At 58.3% G+C, this 21,898-nt stretch overlaps 3 protein-coding genes across 3 annotated transcripts; 2 read left to right on the top strand and 1 right to left on the bottom strand.

Annotated features, from left to right (window-relative positions):
• The first annotated feature begins 2,901 nt into the window (after window positions 1–2,901).
• Window positions 2,902–10,510, top strand: TMEM221 (transmembrane protein 221). Its single transcript, XM_065699570.1, has 3 exons — window positions 2,902–3,690; window positions 7,076–7,161; window positions 7,395–10,510. The coding sequence occupies exons 1-3, from the start codon at window positions 3,401–3,403 to the stop codon at window positions 7,910–7,912; spliced, it is 894 nt and encodes a 297-aa protein (XP_065555642.1). The 5' UTR covers window positions 2,902–3,400; the 3' UTR covers window positions 7,913–10,510.
• On the bottom strand, window positions 9,289–17,082 carry BORCS8 (BLOC-1 related complex subunit 8). Its single transcript, XM_065699571.1, has 5 exons — window positions 16,853–17,082; window positions 15,226–15,338; window positions 11,346–11,410; window positions 10,700–10,807; window positions 9,289–9,803 (listed from the first exon to the last, which is right to left on the bottom strand). The coding sequence occupies exons 1-5, from the start codon at window positions 16,887–16,889 to the stop codon at window positions 9,761–9,763; spliced, it is 366 nt and encodes a 121-aa protein (XP_065555643.1). The 5' UTR covers window positions 16,890–17,082; the 3' UTR covers window positions 9,289–9,760.
• RFXANK (regulatory factor X associated ankyrin containing protein) lies at window positions 14,277–21,528 on the top strand. The gene is made up of 12 exons (XM_065659016.1): window positions 14,277–14,297; window positions 15,148–15,276; window positions 16,756–17,228; window positions 17,519–17,733; window positions 17,928–17,996; window positions 18,641–18,721; window positions 18,816–18,881; window positions 19,039–19,139; window positions 20,078–20,203; window positions 20,547–20,613; window positions 20,742–20,822; window positions 21,167–21,528. The coding sequence occupies exons 1-12, from the start codon at window positions 14,277–14,279 to the stop codon at window positions 21,286–21,288; spliced, it is 1,551 nt and encodes a 516-aa protein (XP_065515088.1). The 3' UTR covers window positions 21,289–21,528.
• The last annotated feature ends 370 nt before the right edge of the window (window positions 21,529–21,898 follow it).

Here is a 21,898-nt window from a genome sequence, read left to right on the forward strand (position 1 = left end):
CGCCGCATGGGTTATTTGCATAGCCCCGCCTCTGCCGGGAATCGGGGCGGGGCGGAGGGGAAGGCTGAGGGGTTTAAGGGAGCCTTTGGGGGGCTGGAGTGGGGTGAGGTGGTGGGAAGCGGGTACCGGGATGGGGATTTGGCAGAGGGAGGATTGGGGATGAGCTTGCGGCAGCCTGGGGGCCTGGGATGAGGGCGAAGTTTGGGAGGTCCTGGGGGAGTGCTTGTGCCCTCTTGGGGGGACTCAGACTCAGGCTGAGATGGGGGGTCCTGGGCGGAGGTTCAGAGCCAGATCCCCCTACCTTGGTTTCAGGTGACCCCCTCACCCCTCTGGCCACGGGGCTGGGGGTCCCGGTCCTCAGCACCCCCGAGGGCTCGGCAAAACCACAGCCAAAGAAACCTCATCAGCTCGACACCCCCCCACCCCCCACACCCCCCTCCAGCCTCACAGCTCCAAAAGGAAACCTCCAGCTCCCTCCCTCTCGGTTTTATGTCTCACTGTTCTAAAAGCAGTGACCTGCCCGGGGGGGCTGCCCCATGCTCCTGCCCACATCCCGTCCCCGCGCCACCAGCAGCGAGTGGCCCTGGAACGCTGCGCGGGGGCCACCGAACCACAGTGACATAACCCGAGGGAGGCGGCCAGGAAGCGCTGGGGACACGGAGCTCACGCTGCTGGGGACCGGCCTCAGCTCAGCGCCTGCAGCAGCAAACCCCAACACTGCGGAGTCCTGGCACTGGGAGAGGGGGGACAGGCCCTGATGGTACCTGGGACAATCCAGCGCTGGGATTCCCTGGCACCATCTCCATTCCCAAACCTGGGGGAGCGAGGTGGGAACCAGCTCTGCACTGGAGCATCTCAAGCAGGGACCAGAGGACGCAGGTGGCTGTGGATCCTGTGGCTTGAAGCCTGTGAGTATGACCTGAGGTGGACTTTGCAGAGCGAACGGAGGCAGATGCTGCTCTGTCACACAGTGACAGACCCACGGAAGGGGTTTTCCCCTGGGGAAAGCAGAACCTGAACTCAAGGGATGCTGATGTGCCCCAGCTCTGTGTCCAAATCCAAACCTGACCCCAAAACCCACCCTGGAGAAGGCACTGACCAGTTCATACCCCTGCTCATCTTCTGTCCTCGTGTGGGTGCCTTGGTGGGTGGCTGTGCCGGGGGTCCTGCTCCCTCCGGCCATGGTCGGGTGTGAAGAGCTGCCCAGGAGCCGCTCGGTGCGAGGCTCCCGCAGGGCGCACCCGTGTTTACAGCAGCGATGGGGGAACTGATGCAATTCCCAAGCTCCCGTTGCGTGCGCGGAGCTGCCGGGGCAGCAGGTGGGGAGGGGGTTATCAAGGGCTCACTGGAAACCAGCTCCCGCAGCAGTGCCATGGCAGGGAGAGGTCCTTCCACCCCAGTTACACCGGGGGGCCAGCCCCAGCCCCGGGGGCTTGGGAAGAGGGGTTGGAAGGATGGGAACTCTCTGGACGAGTCTTTCAGTGCCGGCTGCACTGGTGGGAAGGACGCATCTTTCTTAGAGCTGCTTTTAAAGCTGTGATTTACGGAGCGCAATTAGCAGCCTGTTAATTAGCCCTGCTCGTAATCTTAATTGATCCTGAAGAGGAGGTGGGAGGGAGAGAGAGCAGACGTGTGAGATCATCGGCAGAGTCCAATGGGGCACAACGCATCCGGATGCCCCTGGGCTGGACACACACAGGGTGGCCTTCACCTGCCTGGGTGTGGGACCACGCTGCCCTGTCCCCCCACTTCTCCTCGGGCTGCCCAGGGGCTTGGCCTGGCTCAGAGCCGTGTCCAGCCATGGCAGTGAACCCCCCTCTTTGGGCACAAGGGCTGCCCAGACCCCTTGGGTCTGCCTGGCTGCTCCCTGCAAGCTCCAGGTCAGCAGTTTGAAAGCTGCTTTGAGCTCCCTCTTGAGGCCCTTCCAGCCCCCAAATCTTGGGATGTGGGGAGCCCGAGCTGCTCTGCACCCCAAGTGACACAGCCCATAGGACACCATTGAGCCCCGTCACTCTCCTGGCAAGGGAGAAGGGGCAGAGACACCATCACCGGGAGCTGGTTTGGGGATTTTGGGCCAAGTGCCAGTGAAACGGGTCCGGGGACCAACATCCCCCTCAGCCAAAAATGCATGCGGGGCTGGAAACCAGCCGGGAGCCAAATGAGCGCTGCCTGCCAAGGCCAACACACCGGCCTTCAAAATAGCCCGTGTCCCACGCGGCTCCGGCTGGAGCGAAGGGTGCCAGCGGGAGCCACCCACGCGGGATGGGACGGGAAACCGGGAGAGCTCCTGTGCCAGACGGAAAGGTCACCCCGTCCGGATCCCACAGCCAGGCTTGGAATGGGCCCAGGCGCTGATGACACCGGGCTGGAGGAGGCAGCGGCGCTGGCGGGGTGCCCAGGGACGTGCACGGAAAGGCCCTACCCCGATGTCCCCTTGTCTCCTATGGTGGAGGAATCATGCTGGGAACATGGGTTCCAAGCTCTGCCTCAGTTTCCCCGCTGCTCCCAAGGCGCAGGGTCTGTCTCAAGGTAATAGGTGATGTGGAGAGTGAATTTTCCTAAATTAATCCTCCTCGAATCCTCCCTGATTCCCAAGCGGGGCAGATCCCAGGGGAAAAGGCGCTTCTGCTTCCCAGGATATTTATAAATGACACGGGAAATTTGTCCCAGCCCCAAGGACAAGGGGCAGGGCATCACCTCGTGGGTCCTTTCTCAGCCTTGTTGGACTGAGAACGTTTTGGGTGCTTGCTCCTGACCCGTCGAGGGTGCTGCGGCTGGAGGTGCAGTCTGAAGGCATCTCTGCAGCAGGCTTAGGCCACCACTTGTCCCTTTCTCACCATCCTCGTCCCCGCTCGCCCCACGCCAAGGCTGGGCTAAAGTTGGTGGGGCTGATCCCAGGATTTTCCCAGGGAAGCCGGCCCTGGGCACGGGGAGAGCCGACGGGAGCAGCGGGATGCACCGCCCGGAGCTGCTGCTGCTGCCCCGCCCGTCCCTCCGTCCGTCCAACCCAGCCCAGACGCGCTCTGAGGAGCTCCCCGGTCCGGTTCCGGTCCCTCCATCCATCCCCATCCGGTCCGAGCTGCCTCCCGCGGCCCCGTCGGGGGGCGGACGCTGGGCGGAGCTGCCCGGGGAGGGGATCCCGGTCCAGGGGGGATCCCGCGGCGAGGGGCCGGCCCGGGAGGGAGGACCGGCCCGCCCCTGCGCAGGGAGGGAGGTGCCCGACCGGCACGGCCGCAGCTCCGCCGTCTCGGTGCCGGTTCCCGGTCCCGGTGCCGGTTCCCAGTCCGAGATCCAGCAACTGGAGCACCGGGGGTGAGAGCAGCGCACGCAGCTTTGGGGCTCGGAGCGAGTCTGCCGGCCCGGTGCCCTCCTCGTCCCGGTTCCCGGTACCGACCCCGCCATGCCCGCCGCTTACCCGCAGCGGGCCCTGACGGTGCTGTTGCTCTTCGGCACCTTGGCCGCTGCCATGGCCCTGCTCGCCTCCAGCCTCATCTTCCAGCTGCCGTCGGGGCGGGTCGGTCCCGGTGCCGGTCGAGGGGCTCTGCCGGAGCCGGCGGCCGCCGTGCTGTTACCGGTATCGGCCGTGCTGGCCGCGCTCTGCCTGGTGCTCAACGTGAGCTGCCTCCTCCTCTGCCTCCTCCACGGCTACTTCAGCACCGAGCTGTGCCGGGGGCAGCCCGGGCCCGACCGGTAAGAGCGGCGGCGCGGGGGCGGCAGGAGGGTTGGTTGGGGGGCCCCGGGGTGCAGGGGGGCTCACAGGGATCTTGGGCAGTTGGAAGCTGGGGGGAGTTGGAGGGTTGCAGGGTGCTGGAGGGGCACAGAAGGGATTGGGGGTGCAAGGAGGGCTCGGGGTGCAGGGTCCTGTCATAGGGTGCCTGTCCCCTTGGCACAGGCTCACACACGGCCATGCCGACCCCTTCTGCACCCCAAATCCCGCCTTTGTCAGGGCCCTCCCAAGTACTGCCTATGCAAAAAGAGGTTGCAAGGATCAAGTGATGCTGCTGGCACTCCCTGAGCACTTGTCCCCAAATTCACCATCATCATCCCTGGGAAGCAGTTATCTCTGGCCAATGAACCCCAAGACCCCTTAATTTGGGGTGCAAGGAGCAAGTTTATAGCAGCTGCACTAATACATAACAACCCTCTGCAAAGCAGTGTGTGCATCGGGGTCCCTCACTGAGCTTACAGGAGCATGTGGGGTCACCCACACCAGCTCTGGGACCAGGGCGGGGAGAACGTGCTGGGCCTGGCTGCAGTACCCAGGAGCACCCCACATACGTCCCTTTGCAGTGGGCTCTGCTAGGGTGACTGCCCAGACCACTCACACAGCATCAAAATGACCCCAGGCCTGGGATCATTAACCATAGACATGTGTTGACTTAATCATTACCAGCACATTTACACCTACAAAACCATTTCCAAAGCAATTCCTATCCCCTTCCTTGGTGGAGAAGGTTGGTGGCTCCTCTGTCCAGCACTGGCTCCACTCCTAGGTTAAAAGATAAAACCAACTTGTGAATAATCAGATTTAAAAGCATCATGGTGGAAACTGGTCCGCACAGAACCATTTTGGGCCTACTCTGACCTAAGCAAGATAAAACTCATTTAAAGGAACCGATAAGGTCTCAACAGTTCCTTTTGTCCCTCATTAGACAAACCCATCAATGCCCTGCATGGAGCACCGGGGCTGGAGGCACTCCAGCTCCTCTCAGCATCTTCCAAGTGAAGCTGATGCTTCGCGGGCTCATTAATGAAGGGGAGCAAAATATTTCTGCAAAACACAACGTTCCTGCAGCCAACTTTGCTTTGGGAGCTGGGTCACTGCTGGCAAAGGGGCACAGCACAGAACTCCCCCTGCGCTGTGGGTCTGCCCCAGCTCTGGTGTTGATCTGCGCTGGGAAATGCTCTATTTCGAGGTGGGGAGGGTCAGCTTGGATGACCCCGAGTGCGAACCAGCAGCACTAATCAGGCAGCCAGATGCAAAGTCACAGGTAGAAGACAGCCCAGGCTCCAACAGCAGTGACTCCTTCAAGGATTTAAGGGACAGATCAACCACTGCAGGGCTGCGGAACCTGCTGGTGTCTGACGGAGCAGGAAAGCTCTTCCCAAATAACCTGCTTTTAAACAGTGTTTCTGTGCTCAGAAGCTGCTCTGGGCTTTGCTGCAGGTGATGCAAGGCGCTGGGAGCCCCGGATTGGTGTCCCTCTGTAGCAGATCTCAAGCAGATCACTTCAATGTGGCCGTGCCTCAGTTTCCCCAGCTGCACACTGAGGGCTACCCTCGTGCGCGGGAGGGAAAAGGCAGGATTTCGGGACACAGAGATGGCACAGAGAGGCAGCGCGATGCCGGTTGCTGCCATCTCCTCGTGGCCTCCTTTCATTAGAGGACCTGCTCACGTCCCAGGGACCTTTCCCACGTCGGGGCTGTCACACTGAATTACCACTCCACGGCTCAGCGCTGCGCTCAATGGCCCGAGCCAGCTCCACACAAAGTCCTTCCCCCCCAGTCCCCCCCGACTCAGGTAATTAATGAACCCAAGCGGCTGCTCTTCCCTGGGGAGCGGGAGCGGGTCCAGGGGCTGTGAACAGCCCCTGCCCGGGGGTCCCTGCACGGGTGGCAGTGGCCAAGGGGCTTCAACAAGCCCAGGAGGAGGGGAAGGTGCCAGGCCAAGCTAGGGGGGCCACAGCCAGGGCACAGCAGCCTCGGCTGCCCAAGTTCCACCGCGGGGTGGAAGGAACTGGATGCTGCAGGGGTGCAACACAAGAGCTGGTCCTGCAGCACCAGGAAGGTTGTGCCGCTGCTGCTGCCCCTTCAGCTGGTCCTGCCACGCCAGGGCACGTTTTCCTACAGCTCCCTGGGATTTCTGGATGTGGTCAGTTGCTTCAGGCTGTTTAACAGAATCCCAGCCTGGTTTGGGCTGAAGGGACCTTAAAGCTCATCCAGTTCCAACCCCAGCCACGGGCAGGGACCCCTTCCACTGGAGCAGCTTGCTCCAAGCCCCTGTGTCCAACCTGGCCTTGAGCACTGCCAGGGATGGGGCAGCCACAGCTTCTCTGGGCACCCTGTGCCAGCGCCTCAGCACCCTCCCAGGGAAGAGCTTCTGCCTAAGAGCTCATCTCAGTCTCCCCTCGGGCAGGTTCAAGCCATTCCCCTTGGCCTGTCCCTACAGGCCCTTGTCCCAAGCCCCTCTCCAGGTTTCCTGCAGCCCCTTTAGGCACTGGAGCTGCTCTCAGGTCTCACCTTCAGGAGCCTTCTCTTCTTCAGGCTGACCCAGCCCAGCTCTCTCAGCCTGGCTCTAGAGTAGAGCTGCTCCAGCGCTCTCCTGTTGCAAGTGTCCAAACATCGCAGTCCTGCCAGCATCTCTCCAAGCACCCCTGAGTTGCCTGGTACCTGTCTGCTAACCACCCCCTGGCCACACTGCACTGCATCCCCCAATGACCCCAGCCCAATAACACAGGCATCCTCTGGTGACAGCAGCCTCCAAAGCCAGGGAGGGCTGAGGTTTGCCAGGTCAACCTGGTTCCTCCGAGGGGAGTTGTCAGTGGCAGGTGGGAAACAAAGGCCCTGCTGGAAAGGAGCTTGACTTTTCGTGTGTTTTAACCAACAGTCCAAGTACCAAGCCCCTTCCAGACAAAAGGCTTGCAATTGCAACAGCACAGAAATCCAATCCTAAGGGTGAAGAGAGAACCTGGCCTTGCTTAAGTCAGTGTACCAGCACTTCACTTGTCATTCTTTATGGGGAAGGCAGGCTCAGTTTTGTTCCTTGCTTGATCTTCAGGGTTTGCTGAACAGGGGCAGATCACCTGCAAAAAGCCTCCATCCACTTGTCTCCCTCAAGCCCCTGAGCCCATTGGGCCTCTGAAGCACAGCAGCCAGGCAGGAAAAGCTTGAGCTGTCCAGCGATGTTAACCTCCTGGCCCAGAGCGGTGCAACCCTTGGGACCTGGCTCTGAACCTCCTCTCTATGCAAAACCCCTGTTTCAGTTTCTCAGCAGCCTTCCCCGCAGAGCACGGGTGCTCCTCCTGTGCTGAGACCAGGAGCGCACACGGACCATGGTCTCTCACCTCTCTTGCAGGGCAGATTGGTTCCTCCTGGACAGCCGCACCGTGCGCCACGCTGCCATCGGCCTCTTCTGCTGCGGGGTCTCTGTCTACCTGACAGGCAAGTGCTGGTCCCCCTCTTACCCCCAGCGCTGTGAATGCTTCTGAGCTGCTGAGTTTCTCCTTCAGCACCAGCTCTGTTTTGCAAATGGCTTTGCCAGCTCATCCGCATAGTATGAAGTTGCTGTTCTTGGTGAGCAGCCTTCACCAGGGCTCCTCAGCTTGAATCCTACAAGGCAAACGCTTCCCTTTAGTCCTTCTTGCTCCTCAAGATGTTCCATGCTTGCCTTCCAGCTCTCGCCATCTACATGCTGCTGCTGTTTGAGCTGGAGGCCGGTATCGCCAGCGCCTGCATCCTCTCCTCTGGCATCATTGTCCTGCTCATCACGGTGACACACGCCCTGGTTCGGGCTTCCCAGGTTTCCCGGCGCGGCCGCTCTGAGGTCTCTCACACCCTGTATGAGAACGACTCTGCCCAGCACGGCGACTCCTCCACCAGCGATCTCAACAACAAGAACGTGGCTGCGCCCCGGCCTCGGCCTGAGATCCACCGGGAATTTTCCTTCCCTCCTTTCCTGGAGCGCAAATCCCAGCTGGGCTCCCCAGCCAGCAGCAACCTCACCTCCTCGGGCAGCCCCGGCCTCCGCTCTGAGAAGGAGAGTTACAACCTGCCCCGAACACACAGGACACTGTCAGCAGAGTCGGGTCTGCTGCAGGCACAGGGCAAGCCCTGGAACAGCATCACGCAGGAGATGAGGAACCTAATGTCTCGCAAACCTGGAGCCTCGGGCAAGGACTCGACTCTGGTGTGAGCGGAAGTGGGACCTTTTCTCCCCATCTCCTCCCAGGGGACCTGCAGGCACCAGGGCCAAGATTTCCATCTTTATTTAGAGCTTAACGTAGGTCTTGTCTCACCAGAGCAGGGGGTGGCTGTGTTCCCACCATCATGCTTGGGGGTCTGTGCAGCCGATGCCTGATGCTCTTTGCTTAACGGAGAAGACACCACCTCCACTCAAAGCCAAAAGTCCTCAGCTGTAACTGCAGCAAAGAACCATGTGAGTGAGAAGAATCAAGTGGACCTTGTCCATAGCAGACCTACTCTCCTTCTCCAGGAGATCCCAGCCGAGTTCTCTGCCCATCACTCCCTGCCCTTCTGCTGCCTCCTTCCTTCTTCCTCCCCCATCCCAGGGGCCAGCACTACATCAAGGCAGATCATACAACCACCCAGCGGGGCGCAGCCAGGCGGGGGGCAAGAAAACAAGGAAGATGATTGAGGAGCAAGTGAGATGGAAGCAGAGGAGTCTGCAGGCCGCAGAGGGTGGGTTTGGGGCGGCAGAGAGCCTGCTGCTCAGCCACCAGCATGTCTGCTCTCTGAGCAGAGCACAGCTTGCTGAGCAGGGCCACCATCAGCTCTCCACAAGGAAAGGGTTGTGCTAGAGCAGCCCTGGCTTTGCTCAGCAGTGGAGGGACCTGAGAATTACCTGGGTGCCCCCAGAGCAGTGCAGGCTCTCATGGCTGAGGTTCTCGAAGGGGTTTGCGCTGGCGCTGCCACTCCTCTGCTATGTGCAGGCCAGAGCACAGGTACTAAAGGCAGTGCTGTTGCCATGAAACACAAGTAGGTTCAGCTCACTCTGTCCCTCTGACCAACACCTTGCTGGTTACTCACAGCTTCACACCAGCCCTGCCCTGGCCCACAGCAGCAGCACACGTGGTTTTTCCCCAATTCCTTATCATTCAGCAGCTAGTAAAGCATTTCAGGGAGGGAAAAGAGGCCACCAATTCGGATTCCCTCTCCCCTCCCTTGCTATTATCCTGAAAGACACACCTTACCCTGAACACAATCCAATTCTTTTGGGAACCGAGTTTAGCCCTGCTTTGATCCCTGCATCCTTGGGAAATTCTTCAGCAGAACAGAGCTGATTCCAGGAGAGATGAACACTGCAGTTGCATCCATTGTAAAGTGCCCTCCAAAGCTGTGCACTGGCTCTGCTTCCCACTGCAGGACAGGGGATGGAGACAGCCCTTTTCTTGTTGGCTTTATGAAGAACAGGACAGTTCCTTTTTCCTTTGAAAGGCTTCAGCTCTGCCTGTCTTTGTTTTGCTCCGTGCCCTCTGAAACACGCCGAGCCAGCAGGCTCCAAGAGCCCTCAGCCCGAGGCAAGCAACAGGGGGAGGTTTTAGACAGAACTTTCTTGTGTTTTCTTTTTATTATTGTTCTCCTTGAAACCCGATTCAGCAGCTCCCTGGCACACACAAGAAACGCTCTCCTTGCAGAATGCCTCCTGAACAAAGCCAAAGCGTGCCTGCATTACATCGGTCCGCAGCCACCCACAAAACACTGAAAGCAAGACCTAGTTTTGCAGAGATATTTCTGTGGCCCAGAGGTAGAGAGAAAAATGCCTCATAGCAGTCTGCCATTGAAGAGAACTGGAAAGGACAAGCACAGAACCATCCCGTTTCCCTCTTGCAGAGCAAAGGGACAGAGCTGCCCCCCAAAGCAGCAGGGTTTGCCTGCTCAGGTGCACCCGTTACTGGGAACAGAAGCAGGCAGAGGCCTTGGTGCAGCTTCACAGCTTGAGTAGGTGGTTTCTCCCTCCTCCCTGTGGCTGGAGAACATGGAGCTGGGCTGGAGAAGGCAGCAGAGGACGGCCAGTCTTGAATCAGGAACTGGCTGAAGGATTCTTGACTTGTGGGGCAACAGCGCTGTGAAAAGAAAGAGAGGTCACATGCAGCAGGCAGGGAGGACACAGCAGCCGTAGGGATGCAAACAACCAGGGGCTCCCTCAGATAAAAGTTCCCTGCTTGCAGCAGGAGAGTGGCTTAAGACAAGTAGGGCTTTCAGAGTGCTGTGTAGGCTACAGAGCAACACACACCGGCCCTGTGGGTGGCGAGCAATCTGCAGCCACACCACCACAAACCCACTCAGCACCGCTCTGGGCTGTGCAGAGCGTGACCCAGCCAAGCAGGCAGCAGGGAAATACAGAACCTGGACCAGAGGTGTCTGAGCAAAATCGTGCTGCAGACACAGAGGCTCTGTTCACTGTGGTGGGTTTGTCAGGGGTGGGCACTTGGGAATTGTCTCACTCCTACCCAGCCAGATTCCAAAAAGGAGGAGAGAGGGAGGCAGAGGCACATACACTGGACTCAGGCGACCTGCTGGAAGATATTTTAGTAGCTGTAGTTCAACTGCAACCATACAGAAATGCCTCATCATTCTGCTACCACTTATCTCTGTGGGACTCTGGGCCAAAAGAATCATACATGTGACAGAGAACAGCCTCACACCTACCCCATCTCAGTAGCATCATCTCACTCCAAACGCTTTTGACATAACAAAAATATGTTTTACACAACCAAACATCCCTTTTTAAATAAGGAAATAAATTATTTTCCAGTTACCCTTTTATAAACTGGATCATTTGCTTCCCAGTGAACAAGACCAGGAGATCACGGGAAAGCAAGCAGTGTGCTCTTTCAAATAACAGTCTAGAATCCTGTCACTGAGAGAACCTCTTGGTATATCTGCACTGCACTGTGTCACCAAGGCCTCTGCCAGACAGGGCGGTCACTTGGGCAGAGGCAATGGCACATCCCCTAACCTGCGGCCCTGGGCAGCGTTCAGCTGCTCCTTCATGGCTATGGCATGTTTGAGCAGGCTGTCAATGCTCTTGAAGTACACGGTGCTGTCAGTCATGTTCTTTATGGCACTGAAAGACAGAGAGGGGTAGGGGGGAGATGGAGGATGGTCAGTATTTCCAAAGGCATTGTGGGTTTGGAGCACACATTGACAAGAGAGGACTGGTAATAAAACCCTCAACTTCATAGAATCCCAGCCTGGTTTGGGTTGAAGGGACCTTAAAGCTCATCTAGCCCCAACCCCTGCCACGGGCAGGGACCCCTTCCACTGGAGCAGCTTGCTCCAAGCCCCTGTGTCCAACCTGGCCTTGAGCACTGCCAGGGATGGGGCAGCCACAGCTTCTCTGGGCACCCTGTACCAGCGCCTCAGCACCCTCACAGGGAAGAGCTTCTGCCTAAGAGCTCATCTCAGTCTCCCCTCGGGCAGGTTAAAGCCATTCCCCTTGACCTGTCCCTACAGGAACTGCTTGTACCCTACCTCCGCCTGTACTCTCTCCTCAGCTAACACCAGGGAGACACCAGGGAACCACAGGCAGCTTCTTGCTTTGTTGCTACCACTACACCTCTGCCTGTGAACACAACCCTCCTGCTCGGAGGAGGCCCCTGTACCTGCAGGCATACTCCACCGTGTAGATGGCTCCTTGGCTCTGCTCCTCCCAGCTCTGCATGTCGGACTGAAAGAGAAGACAAGGCGACACCATGAGGCGTGTGCTGGGCAGGCACAGCCACACACTAGCATTTAAGGGACATTTATTGTGTCTGGCAAGGCTCCTAGTTCAGACCAACTCTTTGGATATTCTGGCAAAATTCCCCTTGGCTTTAGCTCTTTTAGACCATGAGCCAGCTGAGAGCCATGGACAGTCAGGCTGTGAGCAACCAGCAACGGTGCTGAGTGCAAGGGACCAGCTGGATGTCTCAGAGTACTTGGATGTCCTGGTGTGTCCAGCCCAAGCAGGCAGCTGGAAATGACACAGCTCCTGTGGAGTTTAGCCCTTAGTCCTCCCTGCAAAGCCAGGTAAAGCTTCCGGGAAGTTCTTGTTTCAGCCGACCTGCCATCCACAAAGGTTTGTACAGCATCCCTGTCCTCCCACCTGCTCTCAACCCCCAGTGTCTGCTCCCAAGCAGCAGTGAGCACCGTGTCCTTCCCGTCTCCAGCTGGAAGGAACCCTGTCAACTGGGCACAAACTGCAGCAGTGCTGCACACGGCCAGTCCTGGCACAGGACAGAACTGGGCACTAGCTCCAAGGAAAGGGAAAACCAACCAAACATCACAAATCACAATGAGAGCACAGCTGAATTCAGAGCTCAATAGATACCCATTGCAAAAGCCCTCAAGTAGTTTGGGCACTCTTGAAAAATACATTCTCATGGGAGCCAATTCTCCCATCTATTCTGTTTGGTCTAGTTACAAGCCAGAGGAAACCCAAGGGCCTCTTTCTGTGAGTGAAGGAGGTGGGGTAGGAGCTTGGACTTCATCCAAAATCATTTCTGCTGTTCAAAGGCTGTCCTCCATCAGGACGCTTGACCACATAGCCTGAGACCACAAAAGAAACAAGCCTGTACATGCCATGCTCCAGGCCGTTCCCTGCAGGACCCACACCCCACAGAACACCACAAATGCCCCTGTTGCTGGGACCACGCGTTGAGTGCAGAGGCAGCTGCAGAGGATGCACAAACTTCTCTGCAGCTCCTCCCCCTGCTCTCCCCAAGAGGTGCCAGATGATCTTGAACAACCACGTAGCCCCTGCCATGGCTCAGGTGTGGGCGTCACAGCCTGTGCCCTGCCGCTGCCGAGCACTGGGACGTTTTAGTCATTTCCCATTATCAGAGGCAGTGATGCCAGTTCCCAGCATTCCCACTACTTCCTGGGATTTTCATGGCCTTAATTAGGAACAAGAGCCTTTCCCTAGAGCTCCTCACTTCTTAATCTTTCCTTCATGTCCTTTCTTCAGATTCCCAGGCTATGCCCTTGGATGCAGTTTAAGAACTAAAGCCAGCTATTAATACACAACAGCACTACTGATTTATTACTAGTGCTTGGGAATAAATTAATGAGGAGCTGTAAGTTCTCCAAAGAGCACAGACATGCAGCCAGGCTGCTCTGTGTGGAGCAGGGCTCAGCAGCACAGCCTCAACGTGCAGAGGCAGCGAGAGTGTTCACCAGGATCTTATCAGCGAGGTGGTAAATCCGCTCAGAGATGGGAGGAAGGTATTAAGATTATTGTTTTCTCAAACCACAGCAAGTTGCTTGTTGCGAAGGCGTGGGGGTGACCTTCTCCCTGCAGAAACTTTTCTCCTAGCCCCCTCCTTCCCAATTTTTCCAAGGCTTAACGCTGGGAATTTCAAAGGCTGCATCTCAGGACCATTCACAGCCAGAGATGGAGTTGCTGCATGGCTGAAAGAAAGCTGGAAACCACAATAAATCCCATTTCCTTTATACATTACATCTTGGGACTAAATTACTTAAGAACAGATCCATACAGAACATTTCTTTTTCTTCTTTTCTATTCTGAAGCATTTAAAGCACTTTAATGCCTTTGCTCTGATCCAGATCAAACCTGACAGCGTGTTCACGGTGCACAGCCCTGCTGACACCCTCCTGTTCCAGTCTCTAACCACAAAGCCAATGGGCTCTGGCAGAGCAACCCAAAATATCCATCCTCACCTAATGGAATGCTGTGACCATGGCCCTGAGCACATCCCTCCCTCCTGGGGTTTGGCTGCCTGGGCTTGTCAGGCTCGGCCTGCTCACTGCAAACAGCAATGCCTGAAACTGGGATAAAATGAGAGTGGGATCAAGGACAACAGAGAGAACCTGGCCACCAGCCCACTGCCAGCAGCTTGGTAGCACAGTCAAGCCTGAGTTATGTTTAATCCTCCCAGTTCCTACCAGTTATCAGCAGGGAGGAGAACGTGGGAAGCTGATGGGGCTGGAGGAAATGTCCCTCGCAGCAGCTCTATTCCAGCTGCCACAAACTATTTTCTTTCCCTTCTCTCCCAGCTCTTGCCACACTTCTAACACTGGAGAGGCAAACAGGCACTGGGGTGACACCAGGGCACCGTGTGATCAGTTCAGCTTTGTCCTGCCATGCACTGTTACTGCAGGGAGCTCTTCCTCGTGTGCCAGGGCCACCGCTGCTCCAGCTGGTCTAGAGAGCAGAGCAGGAAGGAGGCTGCAAGGCTGAACATGAAGGCATTGAAGACCAAAGGGATCTGATGCTTGTGAGGCTGCAGTCACACAGAGGGTGCAGGGTCCTCACAGATGCTGCTGGCATTCACAGGACAGCGTGACCTCCTTTCACACAAGTGAAAACCAGCAGCAATTCTGGCTACAAAAGAGGATTCTCTGGGAGGGCTGCAGTTAGGAAATGAACTTGGATGAGCCAGAGAGGTCACAGAACGCTGCAGATAACTGCAAAGAGCAGGGAAAATGAGAGAACCAAAGGTCTTCAGAGCCTTAGCCTGGCATAAACCCCACTGCTCAACACCGCTCTGCATCTGGCGCCTTCACTTAGCGCCACTTCCATTAGTGCTGCCGCGATGTCCCCCACCTTCATCCTCGTTAGGCACCGCTCAGGGATGGGAACTGATCTCTCCCCTCTGCAAGACTTGTCACACAATTTGCTCCATTTCCTTTTGTTCAGGACACATTCCCTGAAAGTGGGACTATCCTGATTAAACGAAGGCAAGTGACAGCTGAGGAATAAGATTACAACCCTGTCTCCTGCATGCCAGTGGCACAAGCAGCACGTGCTGTACACACACATACATCTCTATACACCAACCACTGCATACAGACACCTATATAAAACATTAATAAATAATTGAATAATAAAGTGTCACAATCCAGGTTAATTTGGAAAGCAGGGCTGTAAAGCAAAGGTGAAAAATGGGGCCTGACAGTGCATTAGCATAGACATGAAGCAGTAATCTATTCATGAGACATCACTCCTAATGAATCATGACTGGCAGAAGAGGGAGAAGGACAACAAGGCTGGCATTAAAGAGTCTGTGCTCTGGCGGAAAGGAGGAACACAGCTGTGAGATGCGATTCATTATCCTGCTTTGCCTCACGTGGGCTCTTCTCGGTTGTTTCTTCACTCTCCCCCTCCCCTCCTCTCACCCTCCTCCTTATTTTATGTAGGAAATAAAAACCTCCCATTGCAGGCAGGGGTAATAAGATTCAGCATCTCCCTCCTCCCCATACAAAACAGACTACTCCTTTCTCTTTGTTTCCATGCACAAATCCAGCTGTGAGAGCCCAGGATCACAGCTGCACTCTCAAGTTGCTTTTTGACTTTGGGTCCACAGGTAAATTTGTACCACTCTCTCTAGTTCACACCGAGCTGGGGTCCTGCAGCACCTCGTACCCCAACAGCCAGTTTCCTCCCTCCTTCCTGCTCCCCCTTAGGGAGGTGAAGTAGGGACGACAGGGCAGGTCAGGAGAGCACTTTGTGCTCGAGTATGGCAGCTCTGGAGGCCAACTCACCTTGTGCTGGGCGAGCTCGGGGAGGGACCTGCGCACGTGCTCCTGCAGCCGGTACAGTGCCACTGAGGGCTCGTTGGCCAACACGTACATGCTCTCCGTGAACTTGTCTGTGACTGCAACGAGAGCAACAACAGGCATGGGAAGAGGAGAGCTTGGGATGTCCCCCATCTCTTGGGAGAGCCAGCCTGGGATCTTCCCCATCCCTTGGGAGAGCCAGCCTGGGATGTCCCCCATCCCTTGGGAGAGCCAGCCTGGGATGTCCTCCATCCCTTGGGAGAGCCAGCCTGGGATGTCCCCATCCCTTGGCAGAGCCAGCCTGGGATGTCCCCCATCCCTTGGAAGGGCCAGCCTGGGATGTCCCCCATCCCTTGGAAGGGCCAGCCTGGGATGTCCCCCATCCCTTGGGAGAGCCAGCCTGGGATGTCCCCCATCCCTTGGCAGAGCCAGCCTGGGATCTCCCCCATCCCTTGGGAGAGCCAGCCTGGGATGTCCCCATCCCTTGGCAGAGCCAGCCTGGGATGTCCCCCATCCCGTGGCAGAGCCAGCCTGGGATGTCACTGCTGCCATGGTCCCCTACAAGCTCTGGTTATTCTGCTTTCAGGGTTATGCCCATCACTGACCACTTTGGAGGGGGGCAGGAGCTGAGGAGAGCCCAGGCTCTGCTCCTGTCTCCGGCTGGGAATGCTGCTTCTCCCAACCTGTCTTGCCCAGGGCATCCAGCGGGGTCCCGCTGCCGCTCCCCAAGGTGATGTCCTACAAAAGCCCATGGAGGAGGCTTGGTGGCTGCCAACCAGGGAAGCTCTGCTGCTGTTCCAAGGTGGCTGCTGAGCCTCTTCCCCTCCTTACACCCCTCTCATCCTGGCTCGGGCTCTGTCCAGGCCTCACCCCACATGGGAACATCTTTCCAACTGAGTCACAGCTCTGATCCCTCTTTCCCTGCAAGTTCACAAGGAGAATTATCAGCTCCTGACAATTAAAAGCCCAAACTCGGAGCTTGTTTCATTGCTCATAGCAAGGGGATGCTCGCAGAACGGCCCCGGGCGGAGGCAGAACAAGCGCAGCTCCTGCACCAGTTTTGGGTTTCTCTCCTCCCTTCCGAGCTTTGGTTTCAGTGACAACCGCTCGGGTGCCCCAGGTCTGTGAAGCCAGGATACGGGGGAGCCGCAGCGCACAAACGGGAATGAGCTTTGCAGGAAGGATTCTATCCCCGGGACAGGCACAGCCGCTGTGCCCGTCCGACACCGGGGACCCGACGGCGCCTGGCAGCGGAGCAAGCAAACAGAGGACGAGCCAGAGCAGGGGACGCAGGGCAGCGCCGGGCTCCGAGGGCCCCCACGGCTCTGTCCCCAGCTGCGGGGTCCTGCCGGGCCACGTCGTCCCCTGCCTTGTCCCGATTTAGAGCTCCCTATCGCGACTAAGCCCGCGGGGCCTTTCTGGGCTCTGTCGTGACCGCGACACCCGATGATCAGCCACTGAATCGCCACCTGGGGCCTTCCGACGGCCCGCAGGGCCCTGTCGTGACCGCTGCAGAGCGCCCACGCCTCGTCACGACCCGCAGGGCCCTGTGGCCCCCGGCCCCGCGGCTGCCGACCCCCATGGAGGCCCCGCTCCCCGGCCCCGCTCGCACCTTTCTTCACCTTCAGCTGCATCTCCGGCTCCTCCATCCCCCCCGGCCCCCGCCGCCGCGTCCGCTTCCGCCGGCGCCCACCAAACCCAGCGCCGCGGCGCCTCCTCCTGCCTGCAAACGGCCCCGGCTGGAAACACGGCCCCGGCTGGAAACACGGCCCCGGCGCCAGCGTTCCCCCAGCGCTGCCCCCCGGCGCTGTGCGGGGTACCGGGGCCGGGAGACCCCCCCCAACTTGGAACCGTTCTACCGGACACTTCACCGCTGACAGCCCCGCCGCGAGGGGCAAATGCTGGGGGCCCGGGCCCCGCCGCGCAGCGCCGGAGGAAGGGGAAGTGCCCGGGCGGGACGCGGGGCCCCGCGGCGGAGGATGCCGGGGGTGAGCCCGGAGGCTCGGCTGGGCCGGGCCGGGCCGGGCGGCGGTGGGGGGGCCGCGGGTTAAGCGAGGCCGGATCCCTCCGGCCCGCCCTGGCTCGGCCCCGCTGCGAGCAGGAGGGCGGCCGGGCTCCGGTCCCTCGGCCGGTGCGGGGGGCGAGCGGGAGGGCACGGAGGGGCTGTGGGCCCGCAGGCCCCGGGTGCGCCGGGAGTCGGCAGTTGCCGTCCCCCACCCGCTCCGCCCCCCGGGTTTCCCCCCTTTCCCCCCGCTCCTGACGCGTTGTTGCGCGGCAGCTGCCCCATGGAAGGTGGAGGAGCAGCGGCGCGGCCCGTGGAGACCCCCCCGGGCGCCGGGGCTGCGCAGGAGCTCCCGAAAGAGGGTGAGAATGGAGCCGAGGGAGCAGCAGGCGCGGAGGAGCTGGGTGCGAGCGGGGGCACGGGGGGCAGCGGTGCCCCCCCCGTGTGTCTGCAGCCGGCCCTGGCCGTGGCACGCTTGGGCCGTGGCGATGGTGAGTGCTGGGGGTGACGGGGCTGTGATGGGGCAAGTGCGCACCCGGGATCCTCCAGCGCCTGCCCCCTCCAAACCGGGATCACCGCTGGGGTGCTTGCCGCGATGGTTGCGTCTCGTTGTGCCGCACGAGGGGCCCAGGCTGCTCCCCAGAGAGCTGCACCAAGGGCCCCAGCGGCTGCCCTGGTTTTGCAGGTGGAGCAGATGCGCTCACAAAGCCCTCGATGGACGGACAGAAGAGCACCGAGCTCTCGGCTCTCGACAGTGAGTGTTGCGAAGCCTGGTGCTCAGCACGGCCCCACCGGGGTCAGCTGGGTCCCTCATCCCACAAAGAGAGCTGGAGAACAGCCTTGCTGCTGCTGGTCCCTCCCATGACACTGCAAGGCCAAGTCCAAATCACCTTGGTGATGTCTTGCACTGCCAGTGAGAGGTCGCTGCAGCTCCGTGCAGTGGAAGGGGAAGTGGCAAACTCTTCATGTGCTTTCCTAATTAAACGGGGACTCGTGTGTTGAAAACACATTGAGATTTCCAAGCGGAGCTCTTCAGGGGAGGAAATACAAGGATGAACATGAGCGCACCCCTCGTGTGCCATTATGCCGTTAATGCCAGATCCTTGGCTCCCACAGTGCCCCAGATGGACCCTGCCCCTCCTTAGGCAGCTGTTGGGGCTGCTTTATCTTCTGTGCTCAGCTGCGGGTCCCTGTGGCACTGCTCAAACCTCATCTTGGGTTTAGTTGCAGAGGAATAATTTCTGGTTTGTATGGCTCAGTTTCTGCCATGGACAGGGACAGCTTCAGATCACGCACGTGAGACCTGAGTGTGCAGGAGGCTTTTGGTCTCAAGTCAGTGTGGTTCCTCCCTGTGCATGGCGGAGACGTGTCCTGACCCTCTCCTCTCTCTGGGAACAGGTTTCCCCTTGAAGCACTCGAACACGCTGACGAACAGGCAGCGAGGGAACGAGGTCTCAGCCCTCCCGGCCACGCTGGACAGTGAGTGCCACTGCGTGCCTCGCACGCACGCAGGCAGCGGGTGCTGAGCTGGGAAGCGTCTGGGCCTGATGCGTGAACTCTTTCTGTCCCCCAGCACTGTCCATTCACCAGCTCGCTGCCCAAGGGGAGCTCAGCCAGCTCAAGGAGCACCTTCGGAAAGGTACCTGTGGCTCTGTGGGGTCTCCCCCCCAGATCACGCCAGGTCACTTTCATAAACCCTCAGCTTAGTTTGACAGCCTTTGCTGGGTTTACTGGGAGGACACGGAGCAGAGGGGGCTTTACCCTTCCTATCTCATGTCTCATCCATGTTTGTGCAGGTGAGAACTTGGTCAATAAACCTGATGAGAGAGGTTTCACGCCGCTGATCTGGGCTGCAGCCTTTGGAGAGATCGAAACGGTCCGGCACTTGTTGGAATGGGTAAGACCATGCTTACACAGCACCTTGTTAACAGGAGACATGCACCCCCACCCCCCCGCCCAGTCCCAGTGGCTGCCAAACTGTCCAGCACCATCCTGGCACCGTCTCAGCCAGTCTTTCCCATGGCACCAAACAGGACATGTTTGCAAAGCAAATGGCTCAGGCGCTGTCAGATGCTACTCCCCATTGGGCTGTGAGCTAAGTCAAGAGCATGAAGAGACTTATCTCACAGCCAGCAAGAACTGTTTGTAATTAAATATCTGCTTATTGGTAATTTGAGATCAAGCTTATCACTGGGGCCCTGTAATCTGCCTGCAAATGTGCTCACCAAGGCATCATTGCAGCTAATGAACTCATTGCTGCAACGTCCTTGAGTGCTGGGCTTGCAGTCAAGGACTGTCTAGGGGTAAGCAGGAACCAGATCCTCCTGCGCTCTGGATCAAGCTGCTCCCCAAAGCTCTGTCCCATATCCAACTGTTAGCAAGCACTCACAGCTCATAAGCACTGTCCAAACCCTGTTACTGTATTAGCATCAAGTCTGAAGTGCATTACTAGAGTGACAAACAGAACCCAAAATAAATAAGGTGGTACACTGATAAAGGACGTAATGAAGTCCAGGAGAGGTCTGTGGTGGCAAGGGCTTGGAGGACAGGGAGGTTTTCTATGTGAATCAGTAATAAAAGAGACAGTGGATACTGTACAGGCATCTCGACAGGGCTGGGAACACCTTGACTTGATGGGTTCCTGAGTAATGGGAACCACATAAGGCTTCATTTACTGACACTGGAGAAGGGCTTTCGAGTCCTCACCCAAGATGTTGATGATGATTAAAACACACCTGGTTCACTGGGAACCTGTGAGCTGCCTCTGCCCTGCGCGGCCCGGCTCCATCAGAGCACCCTGGGGCTCCTTCACCCTAACACTGGTACCGTCCCCAGGGTGCTGACCCCCACGCGCTGGCGAAGGAGCGGGAGAGCGCCCTGTCCCTGGCCAGCATGGGCGGCTACACCGACATCGTCACCTTGCTGCTCGAGAGGAACGTGGACATCAACATCTATGACTGGGTGAGTGCCATGCTTGCCTGCTCAGGCAGCTGTGGTAGGAATCATAGCTTTGGGTTGGAAAGGACCTTAAGATCACACGGTTCCAAACCCCGTCCATGGGCAGAGATACCTTCCACTAGGGCAGGTTCCCCAAGGCCCATCCAACCTGGCATGCCTCAGTTGTTTGCACTGGCGGTGTTTCCAGCCACAAGGACACAGTGCTCAGAACTTTGCCTTTCAAACGACCCAACTGAAGTCATTGTATAACAAAGGGAATAAAACCTTTTCTGTGAGCAGCAGGAGCTGGGTGAGGGCGGCCCCACGTGAGGCTGGCAGTGACGCAGCCCCTTCCCTTTCCCTGCAGAACGGCGGCACTCCTCTGCTCTACGCCGTGCGTGGCAATCACATCAAGTGTGTCGAGGCCCTCCTAGGTAAGGGGGAAGCTCTGCTCGGCGGTGACCACCTCACATGCCTGAGCAGCTGCCCAAGGACGGGCACCTTTTGGGGGGTCCCCTCACCCTGTGCTGACCCGGAGGGGACTGATCCCCACTGCTTGCAGCTCGCGGGGCTGACCTGACAGAAGAGGCAGATTCTGGCTACACCCCGATGGATCTGGCTGTGGCCCTGGGACACAAGAAAGGCAAGTGTCCCCCCCGTGCCTGGCACAGAGCCCTGAAAAGCCTCCAGGCAATTCCCAGCTTCCAGCCCTGCTTGGGGCTTTCCTCGACTCTCCAGCACAGCTCCCTGCTCTGCCACGCAGAGAAACCAAGCTGAAGAAATCAATGGGTCCTGTTGCCTCTGCTCCCCCTCCAAACTAGAGCTGTGCTGGAGATAGGGTGGGGACACAGGAGACAGGGACAGACCCTTGGATAAAAGAGTCTTCCAGCCTCCCACTGGGAAACAGGGTCCTGCACACAGCAGTCCTGGCTTTTCACAGCCTGGCTGCCCCGTGTGTCACTGCTCTCCGCTCCATTAGTCCAACAGGTTATGGAAAACCACATCCTCAAGCTATTTCAGAACAAGGAGCTGGAATGACACGGCTGCTCCTGCTGCAGCTCCAGCGCTGCTCCCACCTGGCACAGGGCTCTCCTCCAGCAACACCATGACCTTACCCAGCCATTCTGGAATGGACAGTGGAGTGATGCTTCAAGAAGGAAGACAGGGAGGAAGCTGGGAACTGCCTGTCCTGGGTGCATCAGTGCCTCTTCTGGAGGTGACACGGCCGTGGGGCCTCACACCAGAGACACTCACTCTTCTGCTGTGTCCAGGCTCAGCTGCTGTGCTCATGTTTGCATTCAAACCATGCAAACAGGTATCATGTCCTTGGAATTAAACTCGAAAGCAGCCGTGTGGAGCCCTGTCCTGTCACAGCTGCCAGGCCCTGATCCAGCACCAGCTACTGGGCAACCACGAGGGGAACTGGGCCAGCCAATCACTTCAAGGCCTGGTATTCCTCTCTGGAGCTCCCTCTTATGCCCGTAAACTTGCCAAGCCCTCCCTCCACATAGTGCTGGAACCAGCCAGGGAAATACCCACAGGCAGGAGCAGAAGCCAGCAGGAAGCATCACCCTGCCAGCCAGGAGCACAGCATGGCCCCGGCTGGCAGCCAGCACGGTGCCATCCCAAGCTGGAGCCTGCGAGGCTCCATAGAGCTGCTCCAAGAAGTTCAGGGGTGGTGGGGAAAGGTGAGAGACAGCCAGAGCCCAGGGAGGGGCC

The sequence above is a fragment of the Lathamus discolor genome, chromosome 21, assembly GCF_037157495.1.
Source record: "Lathamus discolor isolate bLatDis1 chromosome 21, bLatDis1.hap1, whole genome shotgun sequence".
NCBI lineage: Eukaryota > Metazoa > Chordata > Aves > Psittaciformes > Psittacidae > Lathamus > Lathamus discolor.

What these genes read in the sequence shown, in the direction of transcription:
- TMEM221 (XM_065699570.1), top strand. Translation starts at nt 3,401, where the DNA reads ATGCCCGCCGCTTACCCGCAGCGGGCCCTGACGGTGCTGTTGCTCTTC. An exon ending in GGGCAGCCCGGGCCCGACCG is followed by an intron (nt 3,691 to 7,075) that starts GTAAGAGCGGCG and finishes CCTCTCTTGCAG; the next exon opens with GGCAGATTGGTTCCTCCTGG. An exon ending in GGTCTCTGTCTACCTGACAG is followed by an intron (nt 7,162 to 7,394) that starts GCAAGTGCTGGT and finishes CTTGCCTTCCAG; the next exon opens with CTCTCGCCATCTACATGCTG.
- RFXANK (XM_065659016.1), top strand. Translation starts at nt 14,277, where the DNA reads ATGTCCCCCACCTTCATCCTC. An exon ending in CGAGCTCTCGGCTCTCGACA is followed by an intron (nt 17,997 to 18,640) that starts GTGAGTGTTGCG and finishes CTCTGGGAACAG; the next exon opens with GTTTCCCCTTGAAGCACTCG. An exon ending in GTGTGTCGAGGCCCTCCTAG is followed by an intron (nt 20,614 to 20,741) that starts GTAAGGGGGAAG and finishes CACTGCTTGCAG; the next exon opens with CTCGCGGGGCTGACCTGACA.
- BORCS8 (XM_065699571.1), bottom strand. Translation starts at nt 16,889, where the DNA reads ATGGAGGAGCCGGAGATGCAGCTGAAGGTGAAGAAAG. An exon ending in ACGGTGGAGTATGCCTGCAG is followed by an intron (nt 10,808 to 11,345) that starts GTACAGGGGCCT and finishes TCTGTCTTTCAG; the next exon opens with TGCCATAAAGAACATGACTG. An exon ending in AACGCTGCCCAGGGCCGCAG is followed by an intron (nt 9,804 to 10,699) that starts GTTAGGGGATGT and finishes TTCTTTTCACAG; the next exon opens with CGCTGTTGCCCCACAAGTCA.